This window comes from Lissotriton vulgaris, chromosome 3_2 (genome assembly GCF_964263255.1).
Source record: "Lissotriton vulgaris chromosome 3_2, aLisVul1.2, whole genome shotgun sequence".
NCBI classification, from domain to species: domain Eukaryota; kingdom Metazoa; phylum Chordata; class Amphibia; order Caudata; family Salamandridae; genus Lissotriton; species Lissotriton vulgaris.
This window is the reverse complement of record NC_141690.1, coordinates 160,359,990-160,381,763: the sequence shown is the minus strand read 5'-3', so window position 1 is coordinate 160,381,763 and position 21,774 is coordinate 160,359,990. Positions and strand designations below refer to the sequence as shown.

Here is a 21,774-nt window from a genome sequence, read left to right as displayed (position 1 = left end):
CTCAAGCGTGGGTGCTTTGTGGAACTTAATATTGGACGGCCGACCCGGTCGGGGGGCGCACCATCGCAGGATTGAGCGACTCCACTGCAGATGGGTACATCAGCGGATTGGGACAGTCAGGCTTAGAACTTGAACGGGGATGTAACAGAACGGTGCACCCTTGATGTTTTGCAAATTTCTGGAGTGACTGCCTTCCAGCCCACTGGGGAATGATGTTTGAAACTACCGATCCCAACATGCATTGTGTGATGTTCCGACTCACCTGAATTGAATAAATGAGAATGAGGGGTTAAACATTGGTAGTTTTTTTGGCGGCAGTTACCCAGCAGCAGTGAACCTATGAATAAGGGCGGGGCCCGAAACGCGTCAGGTTCTGCATGGCGCAGGATGCACCTGGTTCTCCCTTACCTGATGTGAGCTGACTGTGAGTGCGCCTCAAGCGTGGGTGCTTTGTGGAACTTAATATTGGACGGCCGACCCGGTCGGGGGGCGCACCATCGCAGGATTGAGCGACTCCACTGCAGATGGGTACATCAGCGGATTGGGACAGTCAGGCTTAGAACTTGAACGGGGATGTAACAGAACGGTGCACCCTTGATGTTTTGCAAATTTCTGGAGTGACTGCCTTCCAGCCCACTGGGGAATGATGTTTGAAACTACCGATCCCAACATGCATTGTGTGATGTTCCGACTCACCTGAATTGAATAAATGAGAATGAGGGGTTAAACATTGGTAGTTTTTTTGGCGGCAGTTACCCAGCAGCAGTGAACCTATGAATAAGGGCGGGGCCCGAAACGCGTCAGGTTCTGCATGGCGCAGGATGCACCTGGTTCTCCCTTACCTGATGTGAGCTGACTGTGAGTGCGCCTCAAGCGTGGGTGCTTTGTGGAACTTAATATTGGACGGCCGACCCGGTCGGGGGGCGCACCATCGCAGGATTGAGCGACTCCACTGCAGATGGGTACATCAGCGGATTGGGACAGTCAGGCTTAGAACTTGAACGGGGATGTAACAGAACGGTGCACCCTTGATGTTTTGCAAATTTCTGGAGTGACTGCCTTCCAGCCCACTGGGGAATGATGTTTGAAACTACCGATCCCAACATGCATTGTGTGATGTTCCGACTCACCTGAATTGAATAAATGAGAATGAGGGGTTAAACATTGGTAGTTTTTTTGGCGGCAGTTACCCAGCAGCAGTGAACCTATGAATAAGGGCGGGGCCCGAAACGCGTCAGGTTCTGCATGGCGCAGGATGCACCTGGTTCTCCCTTACCTGATGTGAGCTGACTGTGAGTGCGCCTCAAGCGTGGGTGCTTTGTGGAACTTAATATTGGACGGCTGACCCGGTCGGGGGGCGCACCATCGCAGGATTGAGCGACTCCACTGCAGATGGGTACATCAGCGGATTGGGACAGTCAGGCTTAGAACTTGAACGGGGATGTAACAGAACGGTGCACCCTTGATGTTTTGCAAATTTCTGGAGTGACTGCCTTCCAGCCCACTGGGGAATGATGTTTGAAACTACCGATCCCAACATGCATTGTGTGATGTTCCGACTCACCTGAATTGAATAAATGAGAATGAGGGGTTAAACATTGGTAGTTTTTTTGGCGGCAGTTACCCAGCAGCAGTGAACCTATGAATAAGGGCGGGGCCCGAAACGCGTCAGGTTCTGCATGGCGCAGGATGCACCTGGTTTTCCCTTACCTGATGTGAGCTGACTGTGAGTGCGCCTCAAGCGTGGGTGCTTTGTGGAACTTAATATTGGACGGCCGACCCGGTCGGGGGGCGCACCATCGCAGGATTGAGCGACTCCACTGCAGATGGGTACATCAGCGGATTGGGACAGTCAGGCTTAGAACTTGAACGGGGATGTAACAGAACGGTGCACCCTTGATGTTTTGCAAATTTCTGGAGTGACTGCCTTCCAGCCCACTGGGGAATGATGTTTGAAACTACCGATCCCAACATGCATTGTGTGATGTTCCGACTCACCTGAATTGAATAAATGAGAATGAGGGGTTAAACATTGGTAGTTTTTTTGGCGGCAGTTACCCAGCAGCAGTGAACCTATGAATAAGGGCGGGGCCCGAAACGCGTCAGGTTCTGCATGGCGCAGGATGCACCTGGTTTTCCCTTACCTGATGTGAGCTGACTGTGAGTGCGCCTCAAGCGTGGGTGCTTTGTGGAACTTAATATTGGACGGCCGACCCGGTCGGGGGGCGCACCATCGCAGGATTGAGCGACTCCACTGCAGATGGGTACATCAGCGGATTGGGACAGTCAGGCTTAGAACTTGAACGGGGATGTAACAGAACGGTGCACCCTTGATGTTTTGCAAATTTCTGGAGTGACTGCCTTCCAGCCCACTGGGGAATGATGTTTGAAACTACCGATCCCAACATGCATTGTGTGATGTTCCGACTCACCTGAATTGAATAAATGAGAATGAGGGGTTAAACATTGGTAGTTTTTTTGGCGGCAGTTACCCAGCAGCAGTGAACCTATGAATAAGGGCGGGGCCCGAAACGCGTCAGGTTCTGCATGGCGCAGGATGCACCTGGTTCTCCCTTACCTGATGTGAGCTGACTGTGAGTGCGCCTCAAGCGTGGGTGCTTTGTGGAACTTAATATATATATATATATATATATATATATATATATATATATATATATATATATATATATATATATAAATATATATATATATATATATATATACATATATATATAAATATGAATAGGTTAACCTTTGTCATATTCATTTCATTTTGTATTCATTACAGCGCACCATATTGATTTCAACATGTGTCATATTTCTCTTAAAGTGTCATTCACTTCAACAAATCTCATATTTCTTTAATGTTATATTCATTTCAGTGCTTGCTATATTTTTTCAGTGAGGGTCATATTAATTTCAGCATGGTTGACAATTATTTTTGTATTTTATCTAATTCAGTTCAGTAGATGTCATTCATATCATTCACTAACTCATGTATTTCTTCCTCTCTATTCTTAATATGTTTTGCTATAAGCTATATTGAATCTGTAATGTACCATACTTCTTTTGAAATATGTTATATTCATTCTTTTTGCATTTCAAAAGGTGTCACATTGTAGAGCTATAATTGTAACATGAACAGCTTCCGATATGGATATATCAATTTGTTAGCAACTTGTGAATTTCTTTGTGATCATTTTTCTTGGTTTTCTTTTATCGACAGTGTGTGGCTGTGACCTTGCTCAAGGAGGATTTTTCATGAGAAAGGAGGATTACATCTGCACATTGGACTATCAGAGACTGTATGGCACGCGGTGCATTAGCTGTGATAATTTTATTGAAGGAGAAGTTGTCTCAGCTCTGGGGAAGACATACCATCCTGATTGTTTTGTGTGTGCTGTTTGCAGGTAATACTTTTGAATCTCATATTTAGTCTTTTTTGGAATCTTTCATTGCATGACTCTTTCTTTTCTGATTACATCAGAGGTGTTCAAAGTTTCTCTTATTTAGCACAATTTAATTTAACCCCTGTGGAGCAAGGATTTGTATGAACATGGGATCTACTTGATTACGATGATCATCCTCTTTTCCTTCTTTACATACCTGGTTCAATGACCACCATCGTGATTTAGGGTTCACCAGTGGTTGTAGATGTGACCTCTGGCTTGCCCCATGCGACCAATGGCACTGCCTTTGTGACGCCTGGCCTCAAAGTTGGCAAAATCAATGCCATTAACACAAGAGCGGCTTGCCCTGTGGTGTTTCGGCTCCACCTTCTGCTCATTTGTTTAAATATACTATTGGTGAATAAATCTACGTTATTTACTATGACTCTAGTAAAATAAAGCACCAGGACCTGGAATGGTATCTTTGTTGGTAAATGAGGTAAGGTAAAATAAAATGCTTTTAAATCTACGTTGTTTGCATATGTGCAGGTGAGAGTCTGTTTGTGTGGGTTCAGTGGCTAAATATCGAGGGACCGAATATCTACTTACAAAAATATTGACTCCAAAATATCGAGGGACAGAATATAGAATGCCTATCTACAAACAGATAAGTACTAAAATATCGATTCCAAAATATAGAAAGTTAAAATATAGTTAACAAAAATATCAAAATGTTTAAATGTATTAAAATACTATAAAAGTAATTAAATAATAAACACAATTTAATAAAACATAGTTAAAATAATGTAACAAAGATTAAAATGTAAAAATAATAAATGTGATGTAAACATTTTTTTAAATATATATTTACTTAATAATATTATAAAATAATTATTAATCTTAATTATAAAATATTTAGAACATTATTAACATTATATTGACATATATATATATATAAATAAACATATTTAAATATAAAAAGTAAATAATGTATAATAATTTAAATAATTAAAGTAATAATTTGTATGTTAATTAATAATGAGTGCAACAGTAGTGAAAGCGTTGGATAGCGTCGGGGTAGAAATGACTATTCCCACTCCAGAGAGTGCAACAGTAGGGAAAGCGTTGGCTAGCGAAGGGGTAAAAATGACTATACCCACTCCAATGAGTGCAATAGTAGGTAAAGCGTTGGATAGCGTAGGGGTAAAAATTACTATTCCCACTCCAATGAGTGCAACAGTTGGGAAAGCTTTGGATAGCATGGGGTAAAAATTACTGTTCCCACTCCAGAGAGTGCAACAGTAAGGAAAGCTTTGGATAGCGGTAGGGTAAAAAATACTATTCCCACTCCAGAGAGTGCAACAGTAGGGAAAGCGTTGGATAGCGTAGGGGTAAACATTACTATTCCCACTCCAGACAGTGCAACAGTAGGGAAAGCATTGGATAGCAGGAGGGAAAAAATTACTATTCCCACTCCAGAGAGTGCAACAGTAGGGAAAGCGTTGGATAGTGGGAGAGTAAAAATTACTATTTCCACTCCAGAGAGTGCAACAGTAGGCAAAGCGTTGGATAGCGGGAGGGTAAAAATTAATATTCCCACTCCAAAGAGTGCAACAGTAGGGAAAACGTGGGATAGCGGGAGGGTAAAATTTACTATTGCCACTCCAGAGAGTGCAACAGTAGGGAAAGCGTTGGATAACAGAAGGGTAAAAATTACTATTCCCACTCCAAAGAGTGCAACAGTAGGGAAAGCGTTGGATCGCGAGAGGGTAAAAATTACTGTTCCCACTCCGGAGAGTGCAACAGTAATGAAAGTGTTGGATAGCAGAAGGGTAAAAATTACTATTACCACTCCAGAGAGTGCAATAGTAGGAAAAGCGTTGGATAGCGGGAGGGTAAAAATTACTATTTCCACTCTAGAGAGTGCAACAGTAGGGAAAGTAATGATTTAATATTTAAATAGGAATAAATGAATTATCAATACCAATTAAAAATTAATTACCAATTACAAAATATTTAATAATGAATTAATTTTAAATATCAATAAATGGTATTTATTAAACATTAATCATATATTAATAATTGATTAACAACCAATTAATTTTCATTACCAAAAATGTAATAAAATAAAAGAAATACCAAATAATGAAAAGTAATTACCAATTAATATTTAATTAACAATTAATTATCAATACATATAAATATGAATACATATTTACTTAATTATAATTAAATTACTTCCCACCCTATTCCCTTATAACCCACAACCCACTCCAAAGAATGAATTGAAACAATTAACATAATTATCAAGTAATCAATTAACTAAAACTTAGTTACCAATTAATAAAAAATAATTACCAATTAATAATTAATCAACTATTAATTATCAATAAATAAAAATAAAAATACATATTTACGTAATTACAATTAAATTACTTCCCACCCTATTTCCCTATAAACCCACAACCCGCTACAGAACTAAAACGCAATATTAAATTAAAAACAATTATTAATTCATGAAGACTAATATTTAATTCACTATAATTAAATTATAAACCCACAACCCGCTATGGAATTAAATTATGCAAAAATTAAATAACATACCATTCATTATTTTAGAAAAATTTAACATATATGACAAATATAATATATATTTTTAACACATATACTAGCATACATAACACTAAAAAAAATTGATATTATGGTAAAACGATATTTTAAATTTGATACTATAGGAATAGATATTTCTTACCTTAATTTTGATATCCTAACCAACTATATTTTTGTCATTCGATATTATGTATATTCTATATTCTTTATTCGATATTCTGGGCAGTTGATATGTCTGAATCGATATTTAGGGTGTTCAACGACAGAGCATGTGTATCTATGAGTGTGCGTCTGTTTATACATCTGGGCATGTGTGTGTAAAAGTGAAAGTGAGTGTGTATTTGGCAGACGGGAGAATGAGTGCGTTTGAGTGTCAGTGTGTATAAATGAGTCAGAGTGAGAGATAATGAGTGAGTGAGAAAAAGTGACTGCAAATGAGATTCAATGAGTGACAATGATGAATAGGAATGAATGTGAACGAGTGTTACAGATTGAAAAGTAGTATGAGTGATAGAGAATACAACTGTGAGTGAGAATGATTGAGAATAAGTGTAAGTAAGAGTGAGTAAGTGAGTGCAAATTAATTAGTGAGAATGGGTTAGTCAGAGTGAGTGACAATAAGTAAGACTGAGTGGGAATGCATGAGTGAGAGGAAGAGTGAGTTCAGGTGAGTGAGTCAGTGAATGAAAACCTATGATTTAGTGAGAGTGAGAGTGAACACATGGAATTGAGTGAGTGTGAATGAATGGATCAAGTGAGTTTGAATGAATGAGTGAGAGTGATAATGTGTGTAGTGAATGTAAATGAGCATGAGTAGAAATGTGGTGTTATTCTTGGTGCCTGCTGTTGACACTGGAATGTCGAAGGTAATTCTTGGCTTTTAGAAGTGAAGTATATGTCAAAATGTATCAGCAATAAGAAATAATTCAAGCCAATATCATAGTTCAATTTCAATATATGGTCCATCTCAATGAATACAGATGGGTATAAATACTGTTGTTTAAAGTTTTTTTCCTTTAACCTGTGATTTATCAATACATATTAAATAATGAAAGTTTGTGGAATAAATAATTTAGATTGTCAGCACTGTTCTGTGTTTTGTGCCACTGTACATTTACACAAATGGTAAGTAGCTCCTAGCATATCATATAAGCACCCTAATATAGGTGGTATCTAGAACAGACATTTTTCTGTGTTGTATTGTTACATGAATCATGCATTTATTATTATGGAACTTCAGTGATTATGGCTTCATTAGTAAGATAGATAGGAAGCTGTTGCATTCCCTGTAGACCAGATGGCAAGGGGAGTTGGGACAAGACATATCGGACCGAATCTGAGAAAGACTGTTGGAATATCCACAGAAGGTCTCCTGCAACACTTGCCTCAAATGTATACTGTTTAATCTTCTCCACCATACATATTTCACTCCCAAGAAGCTTACTGCTATTTACTAGAGAGGAGCCAAACGTTGTCCCACGTGTGTATTGGTGGAGCCAGATTTCTGTCATATGACCTGGTCTTGGACACATGTACAGATATTTTGGACATCAGTTATAAAGAGAGAGGCTGGGCTACTGCAGCGGGATATGCCCTGTACTTTGGAGATGTGCTTGCTAAGATCGTTCCATAGGCCTAAGCCCAAGAAAGTGAGGAACCACTCCATTGACCTAGCATTAGTGCTGAATAGACGTCAGATTGCCATGGATTGGAAGTTGGCAGTGGGCCCACTGGGGACTCATTGGAATTCCTTGGTTAAGGAATGGGGGCGAGCGGAAGAATTGGCACTGCTGAGAGAAGAAGCAAGAGGAGTAAGGAGACGCCCCATTGCGCACCTCTTGTTAGAGTTGCTGGAAGCCTTAGAGAATGCAGATGGGGGTGCCTTCCTCTGATGCATTGGACTCTGGGGCTGATGATGGGACACAGCGCCCGTTTAACCTAAGTAGCCTCCATGTGTCACGTGCGGGTGGGGAAACACCCAAAGTGGGAATGTGGGCTGTAATATGAATTGAGGAAGTAATCCCAGGTGATTTACGTGTATGTCTCTGTACTGTATGTATGCTAGACTACCGGAGTGGTCTGCTGCACTTGAAGGTGATGATGACCCATTGGTTATTTTGACTCAATGTTCTTTTTGTTTTTTGGTTGTTTGATCACGATTTAAGATATGTTTTGTGAGATACAAAGCCATTTATCTTGTACCAAGTTTATCCAGAGATGCTGTATGATGTGACAATCCATTCCAGCAATGTCTTTATTTACATACATGATGTACTTGATATGTAAGGCTTTGACTGAGAAATCTGCAAAGGCATGGTGTATAAACCTCTCTGCAGAGGTTGCTTGTGTACTGTTGAATATGCAAAAACTCAATAAAATCTTTCTCCCCCAGAAAATGGAACTTCAGTGATTCCAATTATTGTGATGTCATCAGGGTTACGGGCATGTGACTACTTCCTGTGTAGATTCAGTTTCAAAGGTCATTTGATGTCACTTCCTATTATCTCATTAGGATTAACTCATTTGTGATGTCCCTTCCACTACTCCTAGAATTTTGGTGAATCAACATCCATGTCAGTGACAGTTAGAATTTTGTGTTGACAATGGTAGAATGTATGTTTTGTATGACTTATGTACTATTTAATTGTGGGAAATTAGGTTGTTGGTTGAATGGGGGGTGACCCCATATTCAAGCAAGAGCCATAATCCCTTTTAGATGAGCCCCAAAGGTAACTAAACTAACTTGTGTTGAACCCTCTGGTAGGGTTTAACACAAGTTAGACTGCAAAAGCAGTTAGGCTTAACCAAGAGGCAATGTATAAAGTATTGATGCAGCACACAAACAGTAATAAAGTAAAACGCAACACAAGGAAAAACATGGTAGGAAAATAGGGTACATGTTAATAAATTATTGGACACCAAAACAACAAAACTCCGATCAGTAGAACCACAGATATGAATTTTTAAAGATTAAGGTAAAAACTAGTGCCTAAAAGATCAAAGCACCTACTACGGACATCTAGTCATGCGAGAGCGTGTCAAAGTCGGAAAAATGGCAGATTAGAATGGAGCATTACTCAGATAGAAGTAGATTGAGCCCCATTGACGCTTTCCTTCCGACGTTAAAAAGATTTTTTAAAAATAATTCTTAGAAGGTGCAGCTCAGCGGGGCATGGATGCAGGAGGTGTTCGAGGAAGGAGCATCATTCAAAATGCGTGGGGCGATGCCACCGTGAAGATTTCTACATTCGTACTTAGCCGCATTGTCAGGCCGACCAGCAATGCACCTTGGGAGGATAGGCGAGTGCCAAGGGTTGGATTTTGGCTATCTTGGCACTTCTATGGCCACCACCAAGGACCAGGACTAGAGAGGCACCACCCGGATGGTTAGGACTCACTCAGGCTGGATCCAGGTGCCGGTTTATCATGGGTGGAGCCTTGTCTGTTCCTAAGGCCCTGATCAGGAGGCCAGTCAACTAGCATTTGGAATTCCTCTGGTACTACTGGGTTCAAGTGATGAACAGGGCTCAAACAGCAGGGCAGAACTCTGAGGGTTCACAGCAGAATCTAGACAGCAAAGCAGTCCTACCAGGTGCTGCAAAGCATTCTTTTGGAGTACACAGCAGGCCACTGATGCAGGCAGTTGTCTGAGGGCAAGTGTACAGGTCCAGAAAGTGAACTGAAAAGTGAGTCTGAGAGTCCTATTTTTATTGAAACAAGGAAAGGGAAGAACGGACTGTTATTTATCCAGGTCCAGCATACACGTCCGTGACTATAGCTACACAAAAATTGGTATGCACTTCCTAATTTAAAATGCAGGGTTTCATGTGTTTGTTATGCAGGGGCTCCATGGCTGGTATGGAGTCATAGAAGTGGGCAGAGTAGACCTCTCCTTTCGCAAAAAGACCCGAACACACCCAGCCAGCTAGGTGTCTTGCTTCATCATTGGGTCTGCTCCTTATCGGCTCGGTGGTGCAATACCAGATTGGCACCCCTGATGGGGTCTTCTTGGCGGAGATCTTTTTTCCTTTTTGCCAGTGGGTGAGGTGCGTGTGAGGACCCTAGATCAGTGTAGGTGAAAGAGGAGTGTAAGGAAGTGGGTTAAAATAGGGGACTGGTCCACTCAGAACAATTTTAATGAACGTGCCCCTACCCTAATTAAGAGTTAAGCAAGATGCGTAGCTTCACTCTAGGATGTGGAGTCTATGTGCTTGTGAAAAAAAGGTGGTCAACATGTTTCTTGCCCATTAACTTATTAGATGGCAATTCATCAGGACCAATCTAGATCTACCTACACTTTTTTGTAGTGGTAAACAAGGAGATAAAGTGTCTAAGTGACCACCATTACAGCACCCTAAAAAGTGGTACCTTGTAGATCATAAAAACACAACCCCATTAGGGTCACAGTTACACGGCATCAGTACAGTCTCGTGCAGATGCTCATAAGTAGTGTCGGTTCCGCAAAGGTCTGTACGTGTAGATCCTACCCCCATAAGGCTGGTCCGGGTCCTATTTTTATACCTGGGAAGTAGGAGAAGATTCTAGAAAATTCCTTTAGAAGTGCTGGATGTTTTTTTGACTCCCCTGGCTCTAAGCTGGCTGCATTGCCAATGTCGAAGTGACAAGTCCTTCGTATGAAGACAGGGCACAACCTATCCGGGTGCAAGTGAGAATGTGCCTAGCTTCACACCCTCCCCATCCTGCCAGTTGATGGCTCATCCAGGCACACCTAATCCCTCTATTATATGGCTTTCTTGGAGGAATAAACAGAGTCTAACTGCCACTAATACCTTGTCATGTGACCCAGTAACAGGCTGGAGACATCAAATACTTAGGGCAGGAAAATGCCAACTTTCTAGAAGCATTTTCAAAACTGTAACTTAAAATCCAACTTTACCATTAAAGAAGATTTTTAACTGCAGTTTCGAAGACACCAAACATGAAATGCGTACCTGTTACGAATCAAAGATTAGCATTTATTAAATATAATAAACCAACTCAATGTTATCCCAGGGTAGCTGTAGGCCTCACAGCAGTGAAAAACTATTTAAGGAGTTTTTCACTACCAGGACACGTAAACTGTAAAAGTACATGTCCAACATTTTAATTACAATGCACATTGTCCTAGGGACTACCTAGGGCCTACTTTAGGGTGTTACTTACATCAAATAAAAAGGATGTTTAGGCCTTGGCCAGGTCGAGTTACCTGTTTAACACTGCATTCAGGCTGCAAAGGCAGGCCTGGGAAATGTTTTAAGAGGCTACTTAAGTGGGAGGCACAATCAGTGCTGCAGACCCGCTAGTAGTATTTAATTTACATGCCCTGGGCACATGTAGTGCCACTTTACTAGGGACTTACATGTAAATTAAAGATGCCAATCGGGTGTAGGACAATTTGACCATGTTTAACGGAGAGAGCGCAAGCACTTTAGCACTGGTTAGCACTGGTAAAGTGCACAGAGTCCTAAGGCCCAAAAAAACAATCCAGCAAAAATAGGAGGGGTAAAGGCAAAAAGTTATATGGGAACCTGTTGAGAGGGCCTAGTCCAACATTAATCCACTTGCATTGCAAGACTGGTATAACAAACCAGCCCTGGCAATTATGTCCGACTGGCCCCTGGGCCCCCGGGGAGGAGGGTGTGATCGCGGGACCACTGCTGCTGCCTTTTTGTTACAAGGGGCCGATTCTGCAGAACTGTTGCAAAACCAGCCCCTAGTAACAAAAACGGCCCCCACCAGTCGAAAACAGGCCCCACTGGGAAGCACTCAGTGGCCGCTATGGCCAGTCGGCCCTGTCGATTTGCAATTCTAATATATGTTGTGTACCACCGTTGAAAAATCATTCTTTTGGGAGAAAGTTGTGTTGTCATCAGACTAACATATGCCCTTCATGTCTTATCCTCTAACATTCTAGAATCTACCTCTCCTACCCATCCTTACCTCGTCCCCCCTCCCATCTCAGTGAAATGTTAGTTAACCCTGTCAGGAGTTTCTAAAGGAGTCAGTTTGGAGATAATCAGCTGTGAGCCAGGATGGCCAGTTGGTATGCTGCCAAAATAATAAAGCAATATTATTTCACCGGGATTTACAACTACATTTAAAATACCTGTTAGACTTGGCCCTTTTTGCAGGGTCATCCCAAAACTTTTTGCCTTCCTCCTGGTATTTGTTTTGACCTGGTGTTGGTGGTTTTAAGACTCTAAGCACTTTAGCACTGCTATCCAGTGGTAAAGTGCATGTGCTCTCTATGGTAAATGTGGTAGGATTGGTCTACACCTGTTTGGCGTATTTAATTTACCCATCAGACCCTTGTAAAGTGGTATCTCATATACGCAGGGCCAGTAAATTAAATGCTACTGGTGGGCTTGCAGCGCTGCTTGCGCCACTCACCAAAGTAGCCTTTCAAGCCTTTCTCAGGCCTCTGCCATTGCAGGGCCTGCACGCGCAGTTTACTGCTACTGTGACGTGGCACAGAAAGTGGGTGCCACGTCTGTGACTCCCTTTTTACTACATATCAGTCACCCCTAAGGTAGGCCCTAGCTAGCCCTATGGGCAGGGTGCACTGTAGGTAAAAGGTAGGACATGTGCCTTAACTGTGTGCCATGTCCTGGTAGTGACAAACAGCCATTGTAGTTTCTCACTACTGTGAGGCTGCCCTCTCATAGTAATGCAATGGGGATTCCCTGATATGTGTTTCAGTGGTAATTCCTAATATGAGAATAGTAGCGTGATCAAGTTTGGTATGTTTGGAATAGTGGTGATAAATACTGCGTAACGGTGTTCGCAGATTTATTATCACCATTTTAGAAATGGCAGTTTTAGAAGTGTGCATTTCTGTGTGCTATTTGTCTTTGTGCCTGCCTGTTGTGTATTGCATATCTGGCTCTAAATGACAGGGGCTAGGGAGGGGCAGTGCCTCCAGAGGGTCTGGGTGAGTCAGCTTAGGCTAAATAGGCCAATATGCATTGGGAGTAGTGGGATGAGTAGCACCTGAACCTGAATAGGACTGTGCTTGCCTTACACAATGCTGGCTCCGCCCCCCTGTGGTGTGTCTGAGGCCAGAGCCTGCACTTACAATAAGGGTGGCGCTGCACATGAAAAGATGTATGCAAGTACCCCCCCCCCCCCCCCCCCCCGCCCCCAGAACTGGTTTGTACCTGGGGGCGAACTCTGTGCCAGGGGAGAACAAAAACTCTAACTGGTATAAGTTTTGGGCTGTGACCCCATGAAAGTTGTTCTTTTTGTGCTTACTTGGTTGCTGAAGGACTGCTAGACGCCAGGAGGAACCTCCACAAAGAACTGCCCCTCTGCTGGAGGGCCCTGGGAGCTGGCCTACCTCGGTCCAGCTCTACCGATGTGCTGACCTGATGTGAGGGGTGATCTGACCTGCAGTTGCTGCTCCTATCTGGAGCAAAGGAGGGACTGGACTGTCATCCTTCAAGCTATTTTAGAAGAAAATGTCTCGAACGCTCAAGGGGGCTCCCTCACCAGTTCTGTCACCTACGGGTGAATCGCTTTTATTTTCATCGCCCTGCCGCCCTTGCCCGTGGCTGTCGAGGAATGAGAGAGGGGAGCTGAGATGGGAAATGTACCCTTCCCCCACTCTCCCTAGCAACCTGTCACTGTTTTCTTGGCCTGAGCAGCCGGGGCTCTTCTGAGTGGCCCCAGGCTGCAGAGGATCGCAGTTCAATGCAGTTGATTTTAACGGGCGGGAGTTCCCTGGTGCTGCAGGGCCATGTCGAGACCGGAGGAAGCAGGAGGAGCCTGACCGTGGGCGGGACCGGCTGGAGGAAGCGCTGTTGGAGAGAAAGCCAGGCAACCCTGTGCCTGATTCAAGTCGGGGGTCCTGTAGTGTAGTGCTGAGGAGAGCCCCGCGTGCATCTAAGACCGAGACAGAGCGTCGCAGGCTCGCCGGACACAGAGGGAGGACCAGAGCCTTGTTGGCTCCCTGCGGCTGCATCTTTCCTGTGTCCAGGTTTTACCTGAGAGAGGAGGTCAATGTTGGGAGCCACTGGGAGCTCCAGAATCCGGCCCGATTGGCCTTGCCAAGGAGAGAAGCCTTGGTGAGTGGGGTTTGCTTAGCTCACTGTTGGTACCAGCTTCTTTATATTTCCCTGCAGAGAGAAGCCCTGGTGAGTGGGGCCTACAAGGCACACTGTTGAAGTCTGCTTGGTCACACAGCTGCACTGCCAGATTGCAGGGAGCTGCAATGTTGGGGGCATTGGTAGTCTAGGAAGAGACACATTTGAGTTGCACCCTCGACCTCATTTTAGCCCAGGCCTGTTGGGGCTCGTGCTCTGCTGCGCTGGCAGCCCAGTGGCCAGTTTGAAGGCCTCAGGATAATAGAGCCCTAAATTTGCGGGACAGGGGGCATTGCTGGGAAGCCTAAGACGAGCACCCGAGGTTAAAACCAGTAGGCCTGATGGCTGCCCCCTATCTTTAGGTGGGGCCCGAGGTGATATGGTGTAAGGATCACCTATGGTGCAGTGGATGCATAAGAGGCGCATAAGGTGTTATGAACTGATGCATTACTGATGGTCTTTCCTACCTAATGCGTTTATGCTAAGTGACTGTTGCCAGTAGTTACTGGTTGTTTTTGTTTCACTACTAATGCATTCTGAAAGTTACGACTGTGGTCCGATTGGCCCTGTAAGTGTATATAATCCCCTGTAAAGTCATACTAGTGCCAGGTGGCACAGTGTATATATGTGATTACGTTCTATTGTATTTTATGACTAATACAAAGGCTATTTTTGATATATCATTGTGTGGAGTTTCTTCTGAGGTGTGCCTAGTGTGCCGCTGCAGTGTGAGTGTGTTGCGCAAACGCTATACACATTGCCTCTGAAATAAACCTGACTGCTCTGCCAAGCTACCGAGGTGGTGAGCAGGGGTTATCTTCAACATGTGACTCCCTTGCCTTGACTAGAGTGGTGCTGTAGTGTAGTTCCTATATTCCCAATAGGCTCTGCGCATTGGAATAATATATTCAGCAGTGTAGATGTAGGACTGAGGTCGACTAGGTCTCTACTGACTATATTAGACTTAAGTTTTGACAGCTAGCTCAGAGGTCACTAGAAACTTTCTCGAATAAACGAGGAGGAGTTTAACCTCTCTGGATAGACAAGAACAGATTAGCTTCTGACAACCATACAACATGACAACTTTGCTCCCTCAGAATAAGAGTGTATCTCTAGAGTCGTGTGAAAACAATAGACAGCTATTTCACTCAGTCAATTGTGCATACTTAGTTTCACCAGAGTGCAGAGAAGAGAGAGACGGGCGTTTTCAATAAAAGGAATAATTTATTGAGCAGTCTTCCTTCTTATGCAAGAGAAATGAATTGCCACAATTGCAATACTTAATGTAAAGTAAAGTGCGTACTGTAAAAGGAGTATTATGAAATAATACTGTAAAAGCATTGATATGTTTTTTTAGCCTTAAGATACTTAAAATGGATAAAATCTATACATACATATATACATTGACTAACGTACTCAACTGGTGATTCTAAAATACGCCTACCCCGGTGTACCTGACCTAAGCCTAATACGTGTGAAGGAGTAAGTAAGTAACAGTTTAAGTTAAGTTTGTTTTGCCAAGGATCTGACTCAAGAATTCTCTATAAGGGATTAGTCCGCTCCGTACCTTGGTAATAGAATGTGGGAGGTCTGGTATCTCTTTCCTCAGGACTCGATATTCCAGCAACCCGCAAGGGTAGGCTGAAAACGCCGGAGCTGGATTTTCTCAGCTGGAGAAAAAGACAGCGTCTTTCTCAGCGCGTCAAAGAGGAGGGGCAGCGTCCGTGGGCTCTCGCATTAGCTGGGCTCTCGGGCAAGTAGATAGCTGCTCTGCTCCAAAACCACCACTGTGTGTTTGCTTAAGGCAAGGTTGGTATATTTATACCTGAAAGGTGCCGGGATTGACATAAGACGTCAATAAAGATGTCACTAAGAACTGGCCGTTCTTACAGTGCTCGCAGGAGTTCTATGACAAATCAAAACAAAAGCAAATGGGGATTTCCCAGGTTGCTGGAGGTTTGGTGTGTTTAGAGAACTCGTTGTGCTTTCTAGGAGTCCGGGGAAGTAGCCTTGCTTAATGTGACTGCATGGGCTATAGCTAGATATGGATATAATTCTTATGCCATTATACAGACATTATTGATTATAACCGTACAAAGGCATAAAATAGGAATATCGATTAGCAAGTGACCATGGAACTAACGCTTACGAGATAGGCTTTCCCTGGCACCATGCCACAACAGCTGTGGTCCGTTATTAGAACGTAACTCCTGTTAGAAAGTTGTCTAAAGAATGGCTCTATCTGTGTTGTAGGTGTGCCGTGCTGGTGGCATGAAAGGTTATTTGAAGTCCCCTCACAGGCCCCATGCAAATTAATACCTTGGCACAGAAGTATACCGCTCAGTGATCATTTACAATTGTTACCACTAAGAAATACATTCTGTTTTTTGTCACTATAGCATGTGTGTGTGTAAGGTAATTTCCATGATGACTTAATGTACCCTTTACCCAACCTTTCATACTGGCCTGCTGGTATATACTCTTGGCAATTTTTAAATTGGAAAGTTGTTATCGGAATTGTGATTTTTCCGTGTATTATCCATTCAATGACAGGTCTTTCTGACATTGTCAGCGGTAATCTCTCAAGTTTTTCAATGCTCAGAATCGTATAGTCCGCTCCTTTTTGTGCCAAACTGATTTGTTTATCAGTAAGGTTAAAGATAGAGAATAATGATGTTGTGTTGATTAAACGCCATGGCACGTAGCCTGAACGCAGATTTTGCAACGTCCAGCCAAGCTGTACAATAGAACGTAATTGGGACTGACCGTGTTGTAACATTAGTAAGTCCTGATCTATTATATCAATAGCAGATGATAAAATACTGTCCAGTGAATATATTCTGGAGGACAGAGTCATTAACCCATTGTCCACAACAGAAAGTGATTTTTCCAAATTAATACGATCAATTTCCTGTATTTTTTCTGCCGTTTCAATTTGCATTACTTTCCAAGCTTCGTTGTACGTAGCGGATATACCGGCCGCTATGAAACGTTTTTGATGCTGTTTGCGTGGTCCCATTAAGAAATCACGCAAGTCAGCCCCGTCTTTAAGTAAAGTCAAGTGTTGCTTAATTTCAGCCAGTGTGGATTTCTCTAGCCACTCAAGGCATAGTTTCCCTACACTGTATGTTGTAACTATCCCTGGATGTTGTCTCTGGGAGTATCTAGGGTCTGGTCTGGTCATTTTGAACCCCTGTATTTTGTTCAGGAATCTATCTTGACAGTTATTTGTGTCTATTGGCCAGATCAACCATTTTTTCCAATCAGGATGTGTTCTGTTTTGGTGTATAATATGGTGTACGTCTATCTCAACATCTGTAGTGCTATTACTGTCAGGTATTGGCTTTGGAATAGACGGTTTGTTTAAGTCCTTAATTTTGGCTAGGCCAAGACAGGTTGTCTGTTGAATGGTGTCACTCAAGAATATAATTTGTTCTGGGATCATGCAGGCTCTAAATAATGCTTCTAAACCTTGTACCTGCCAATCTTTTGAACCCCAGATGGTTTTCGTTTTAATGTTGTTTTTCCAGAATTCAAAACCAAATGTAATCATTTTTTCATAAAATGTTTCTGAATAAATCAATTTAGTATTTGTCAACATTGGTTTTATCCCTGTCCTTTCTGACAGTTTAAAATAAAACGTTTCTGCATCACTTGTGTTGAACCATGAGAAGTATGGGAATTTCTCATAAAATGTCTTTGAGCTGCTTTTAGGTGGAGTTGCACAATGTTCCCATTAATTATAACTAAAAACATTTCTAGGTTGAGTAGATTTATGTAAATAGTGATTGTAACAATACATTTGTTCATAATTCGACGAACCTTGTAAGTAATCATGTTCTGTAAATTTTGCTGACATTACTAAATCTGACATCATATTATGTATACTTTCAAAGTCCCAATCATCAGAGAATGTGCTTGGTTTTACAAAGTCACTTAAAGAAACCTTGAACTGATGTGGATATTTCAAGAGTTCAACCGGGCCATAGATTTCGTAATCCGTTTTGTCCCAAGCTACCCCACCGGGTATTGGAATGGCTGTGACATTCACTGATGATAGTTCTCTTTTCTCTATGTGAGATGACTTGTGTGGCTTTAGGACCAAGTTGATGTTCTGGCTTGCTGTGTCCATTGTACTTTATTTTCCCTCAATGAATTTTCCCAAACAGAGAACCATGATGAGCCAAAGCAGGAGGAAAAGTACACCTAACACAACCCAAAATTCAATCCGTGGAGAAATCAGATAGGTATCTTTGAGTTGATGAAAGAGTTCAGTTACTTTGTCTTTAAAAGTTTTTGTTTTGTTGCGTTTCTTCAGGTTCGCTTGGATCTTCAGAAAAGTTATCAAAATTGATGAAGTAGCCAGATGCAGTTCTGTCAATTGTTGGAATTGCTTCCGAATTTTCATTTGTTTTTTCATCTTTTCTTTCATTAATATAGTCTGAGGCTACATCGTTGTAGACAGGTGTTTCTTGACGAACTGTTGTGATTTGGGTTTCAAGAGGCACAAGTTCCATGGCATTGTTGCATAGTCCTTTTTGATTCACTGCAGGTTTATCAAATGTGATTAGTCTCTCAGTTTGAACCTCTTGGATTGTAGCAAATTTTGGTATTCTGCTATATCTCGGGAGTCTACTGGGCCTACTACTTATTATTGGCACATGATTGTGGTTTTACCAGGTCGATGGATACAACTCGGTTCTCCTTTTTACCAGCAAGGGGCGGTAGTACAACTGATGTTGTTCCGCTGATAGCTAAGACAGGTACTTCTTTTCTGTAAGAAGGCCCAAATTCCTTCTTCACCGCGATCTTCTCTTTGACTAGATCCCCAATCTTTGGAATCCAGGCAGGCCTTGCTGGGACAGGTGGTTTATCTTCAGTGGCTGTTGGCTGCTGTTTTAACTTTATGTTGCTCAGGGCTTTTTTTGTTTCATTTAAGTCCTGTAAAACAGCCACATGATCTTTGATATCAAAGCATTTCTTTTCTACCACTGAAGTCTGACTATCTAAGTCCTGAATATGCATTCTAGTACCGAACAATAGCGCGTACAGGCTGAAACCTTTTAGAGAATTTATTGGCAGGTTATTAAGACTACGTTGGACGCTTGTTAAATGTTGGACCCACCCGTCACCCGAACCTAAAACCCTTGCTGTTATAGATTGCTTTATGTCCCGGTTTTTTCTTTCCACAATCCCATTTCCCTCAGGATGGAAGGGACAAGAGTACCGCAATGCAATGCCCATGCTGGTCATGGCCTGCTTATAAGCTCGAGAGCTAAAAGCAGGACCCTGGTCAGAATGTAGCATGCCAATTGTGTATGTGCCGATAAAGACTCGCAAATCTTTTATAACAGTTCTGGCGTCAGCCGAGCGCTGGGGTCTGTATTTTTAAGTGAATCTGGTCTTAAAAGGAAATTAATGCGACGCTGAATTTTACGTATAGTTAACCTTATGCTAACTACAAGAAGGGCCATGGCAATACTCTGGTCGGTTCGCTACTGCGATCTCTGTTGCAGTTTTCACAGTTCTTTGCAAATTTATAATGTTTGCACGCTCATCCCCGGCCACCAGTATTCTGATTGTAATTCTTTCAGAGATTCCTTGATCTCTTGGTGCCTCAGACCCAATCCCATGTGTGCATCTGCTATTAAGAAGATTCTCCTGTTCGTGTTTGGAATTACTCTATCCCCCACTCCAGGGATTTGAGCAAAAGGAACGGAGTTTGTGTCAATTACGTATGTATAATTGAGTGGATAGTTCACGGGTAGTTTTGCACAGTCGCCTTTTGAAGACGTTTTTACCGCCAGCATGGTTTCCCCGTCTGTGTATTTTTCTGAACGCTCTTTTGTGGCTACGGAAGGTGGTTGAGCTGCTTCCGCTGTGGCTGTATTAGCCAATGAATTCCCTGCAACATGAACGCCATCACGTTGATGACTCAGTGTATGTATCACGTGAGTCTTTCGTAGTTCTTTCTGCAAAAGAACTACCTGTTCCCAAAGCGTTTTATGCTTGATTGTGGCACCTGAGTCATCTTTGTAATCGTTTTGAACCCAGTTCTGCAAGTCATTATTGTAAGATGTTAGGCAAAAATGCGAATCGCACACTATTAGTGTCGGGAATTCACGATCGCATTTTCAAGCGCCATCTTTAAAGATCTGATTTCAGCTCGCTGAGCCGAACAGTTTCTTATTGATTCAGTTTTTGTTATTTTTGGTCTGAATTTACCACAGAGCCAGCGACCTTTAAATATTGCGCACGCTGCATTGTAGGATTTATTATCCACATCGTAATGTTGTACAAATCTGTCCGTATAGATTATACAAGAGTACTGTTGGAGAGGCAGAATTTCGATTGGCAGAGGATATTCTACATCATATTTCAAATCTTTCAGTTTTTTCATGTTCAGGTCCAAATAGTATTTCACGTCTTCTGCAGCAAGAGAATTTTCCCACTGTATCCATTTTGGATCTAGTGCCACAGTTTTTAGATTAACTGGGCTGAATAACGCCTCAAAGGCTGATTCTGCTGTATAAACAGTTATTCTTTTGCCTTGGGCTTGTGCTCTTTCTTTTTCTACAGCAGTCTGAACCGCATTTACAGTATTTTCTGTAAGACTGAATGTTTTTTCAGCTTGTGTGTACAAATGTGATTTGTAAGCTATTGGTACTGTTTCTCCCAAATTAGAGGTCAGGTACGTGAATCCGCATCTTCCTGGGATGACTCAGATTACAAGGTTGCGTGTGTTGTCACGAGTCTCTAATTTTGTTTTAGCTAACATGTCTGTTTGCAATGATCTCAAAATTTCTGGGTGTTTCTGAGTCCAATTGATTGGTTTGTAAGTTCTTCCGAAATTCAGGAGCCTAGTATTGATTGTAAATTCTTCAGCGTTTTTGGTGCTTGGAGTACAGCACACTTCTCTAAGAAGTTGTTTGCTAGGCTTTTGCCTTCACTTGATAATTCATATCCTAAAATCAGGACAGTTAGATGGGCAATTTGTGACTTTTTAAAGTTGAATTTGTAACCCTCTGCTGCGAACCCAAGTATTATGGTGTTCACTCATTTCAAGTGAGTATCCAGGTCATCATCTGTGAGATAGATGTCATCGACATAAGATAATGCCTCATCATCATATATTTGTAGTAACTCTGTTACCCTTGCTGAGAATAATCCTGGGCTATTCTTGAATTCCTGTGGAAGTCAACAGAAATTTTTCTGTGACCCCATTATTGAGAAAGAGGTTCGATACCTGCTTTCGGGTGCAATGTTTTGACAAAAGAATCCATTAGAGATGTCTAATGTTGTTTTGTATTTTTTGCGAACGATGTTATTCATTAGTGCCGCACTGTTTGAGTTTTGTACCACAAATGTCTTGCAACATCAGTTAAGGTGTCTGTAGTCCAAGACTAGACGATATGAATCGTCTGGTTTGGAGACAGGAAAGAAAGGATTGTTCATTTGAGAGGTGCATGTTTCAATCACCCCTTGGTATTCAAGTTGATCTAAGATCTTCCTGACTTGTTTTATAGCTTCTTGCTTAATTGGGTACTGCCTTTGTGCAGTGGGTTGACACTTTTACTGGATTTTGTGAGGAGGGGAGTCTTATCCCATCCTTCATGATTTTTATATAATGCAGGAGCTTGGGCTACTGCCCATTTTTTTGCATATGTGTAATTTCTATGAATTGGAATATGATT

The 21,774-nt window shown here is 42.1% G+C and overlaps 1 protein-coding gene across 2 annotated transcripts in view; it reads left to right on the top strand.

Annotated features, from left to right (window-relative positions):
• ABLIM2 (actin binding LIM protein family member 2) overlaps positions 1–21,774 on the top strand; it is a 954,368-nt gene that overhangs the window by 383,391 nt on the left and 549,203 nt on the right. For both annotated transcript variants that reach the window (XM_086964134.1, XM_086964133.1), the window contains exon 3: positions 3,227–3,410. In XM_086964134.1, coding sequence (XP_086820260.1) covers positions 3,227–3,410 — 184 coding nt within the window. The remainder of the gene's footprint in view (positions 1–3,226; positions 3,411–21,774) is intronic.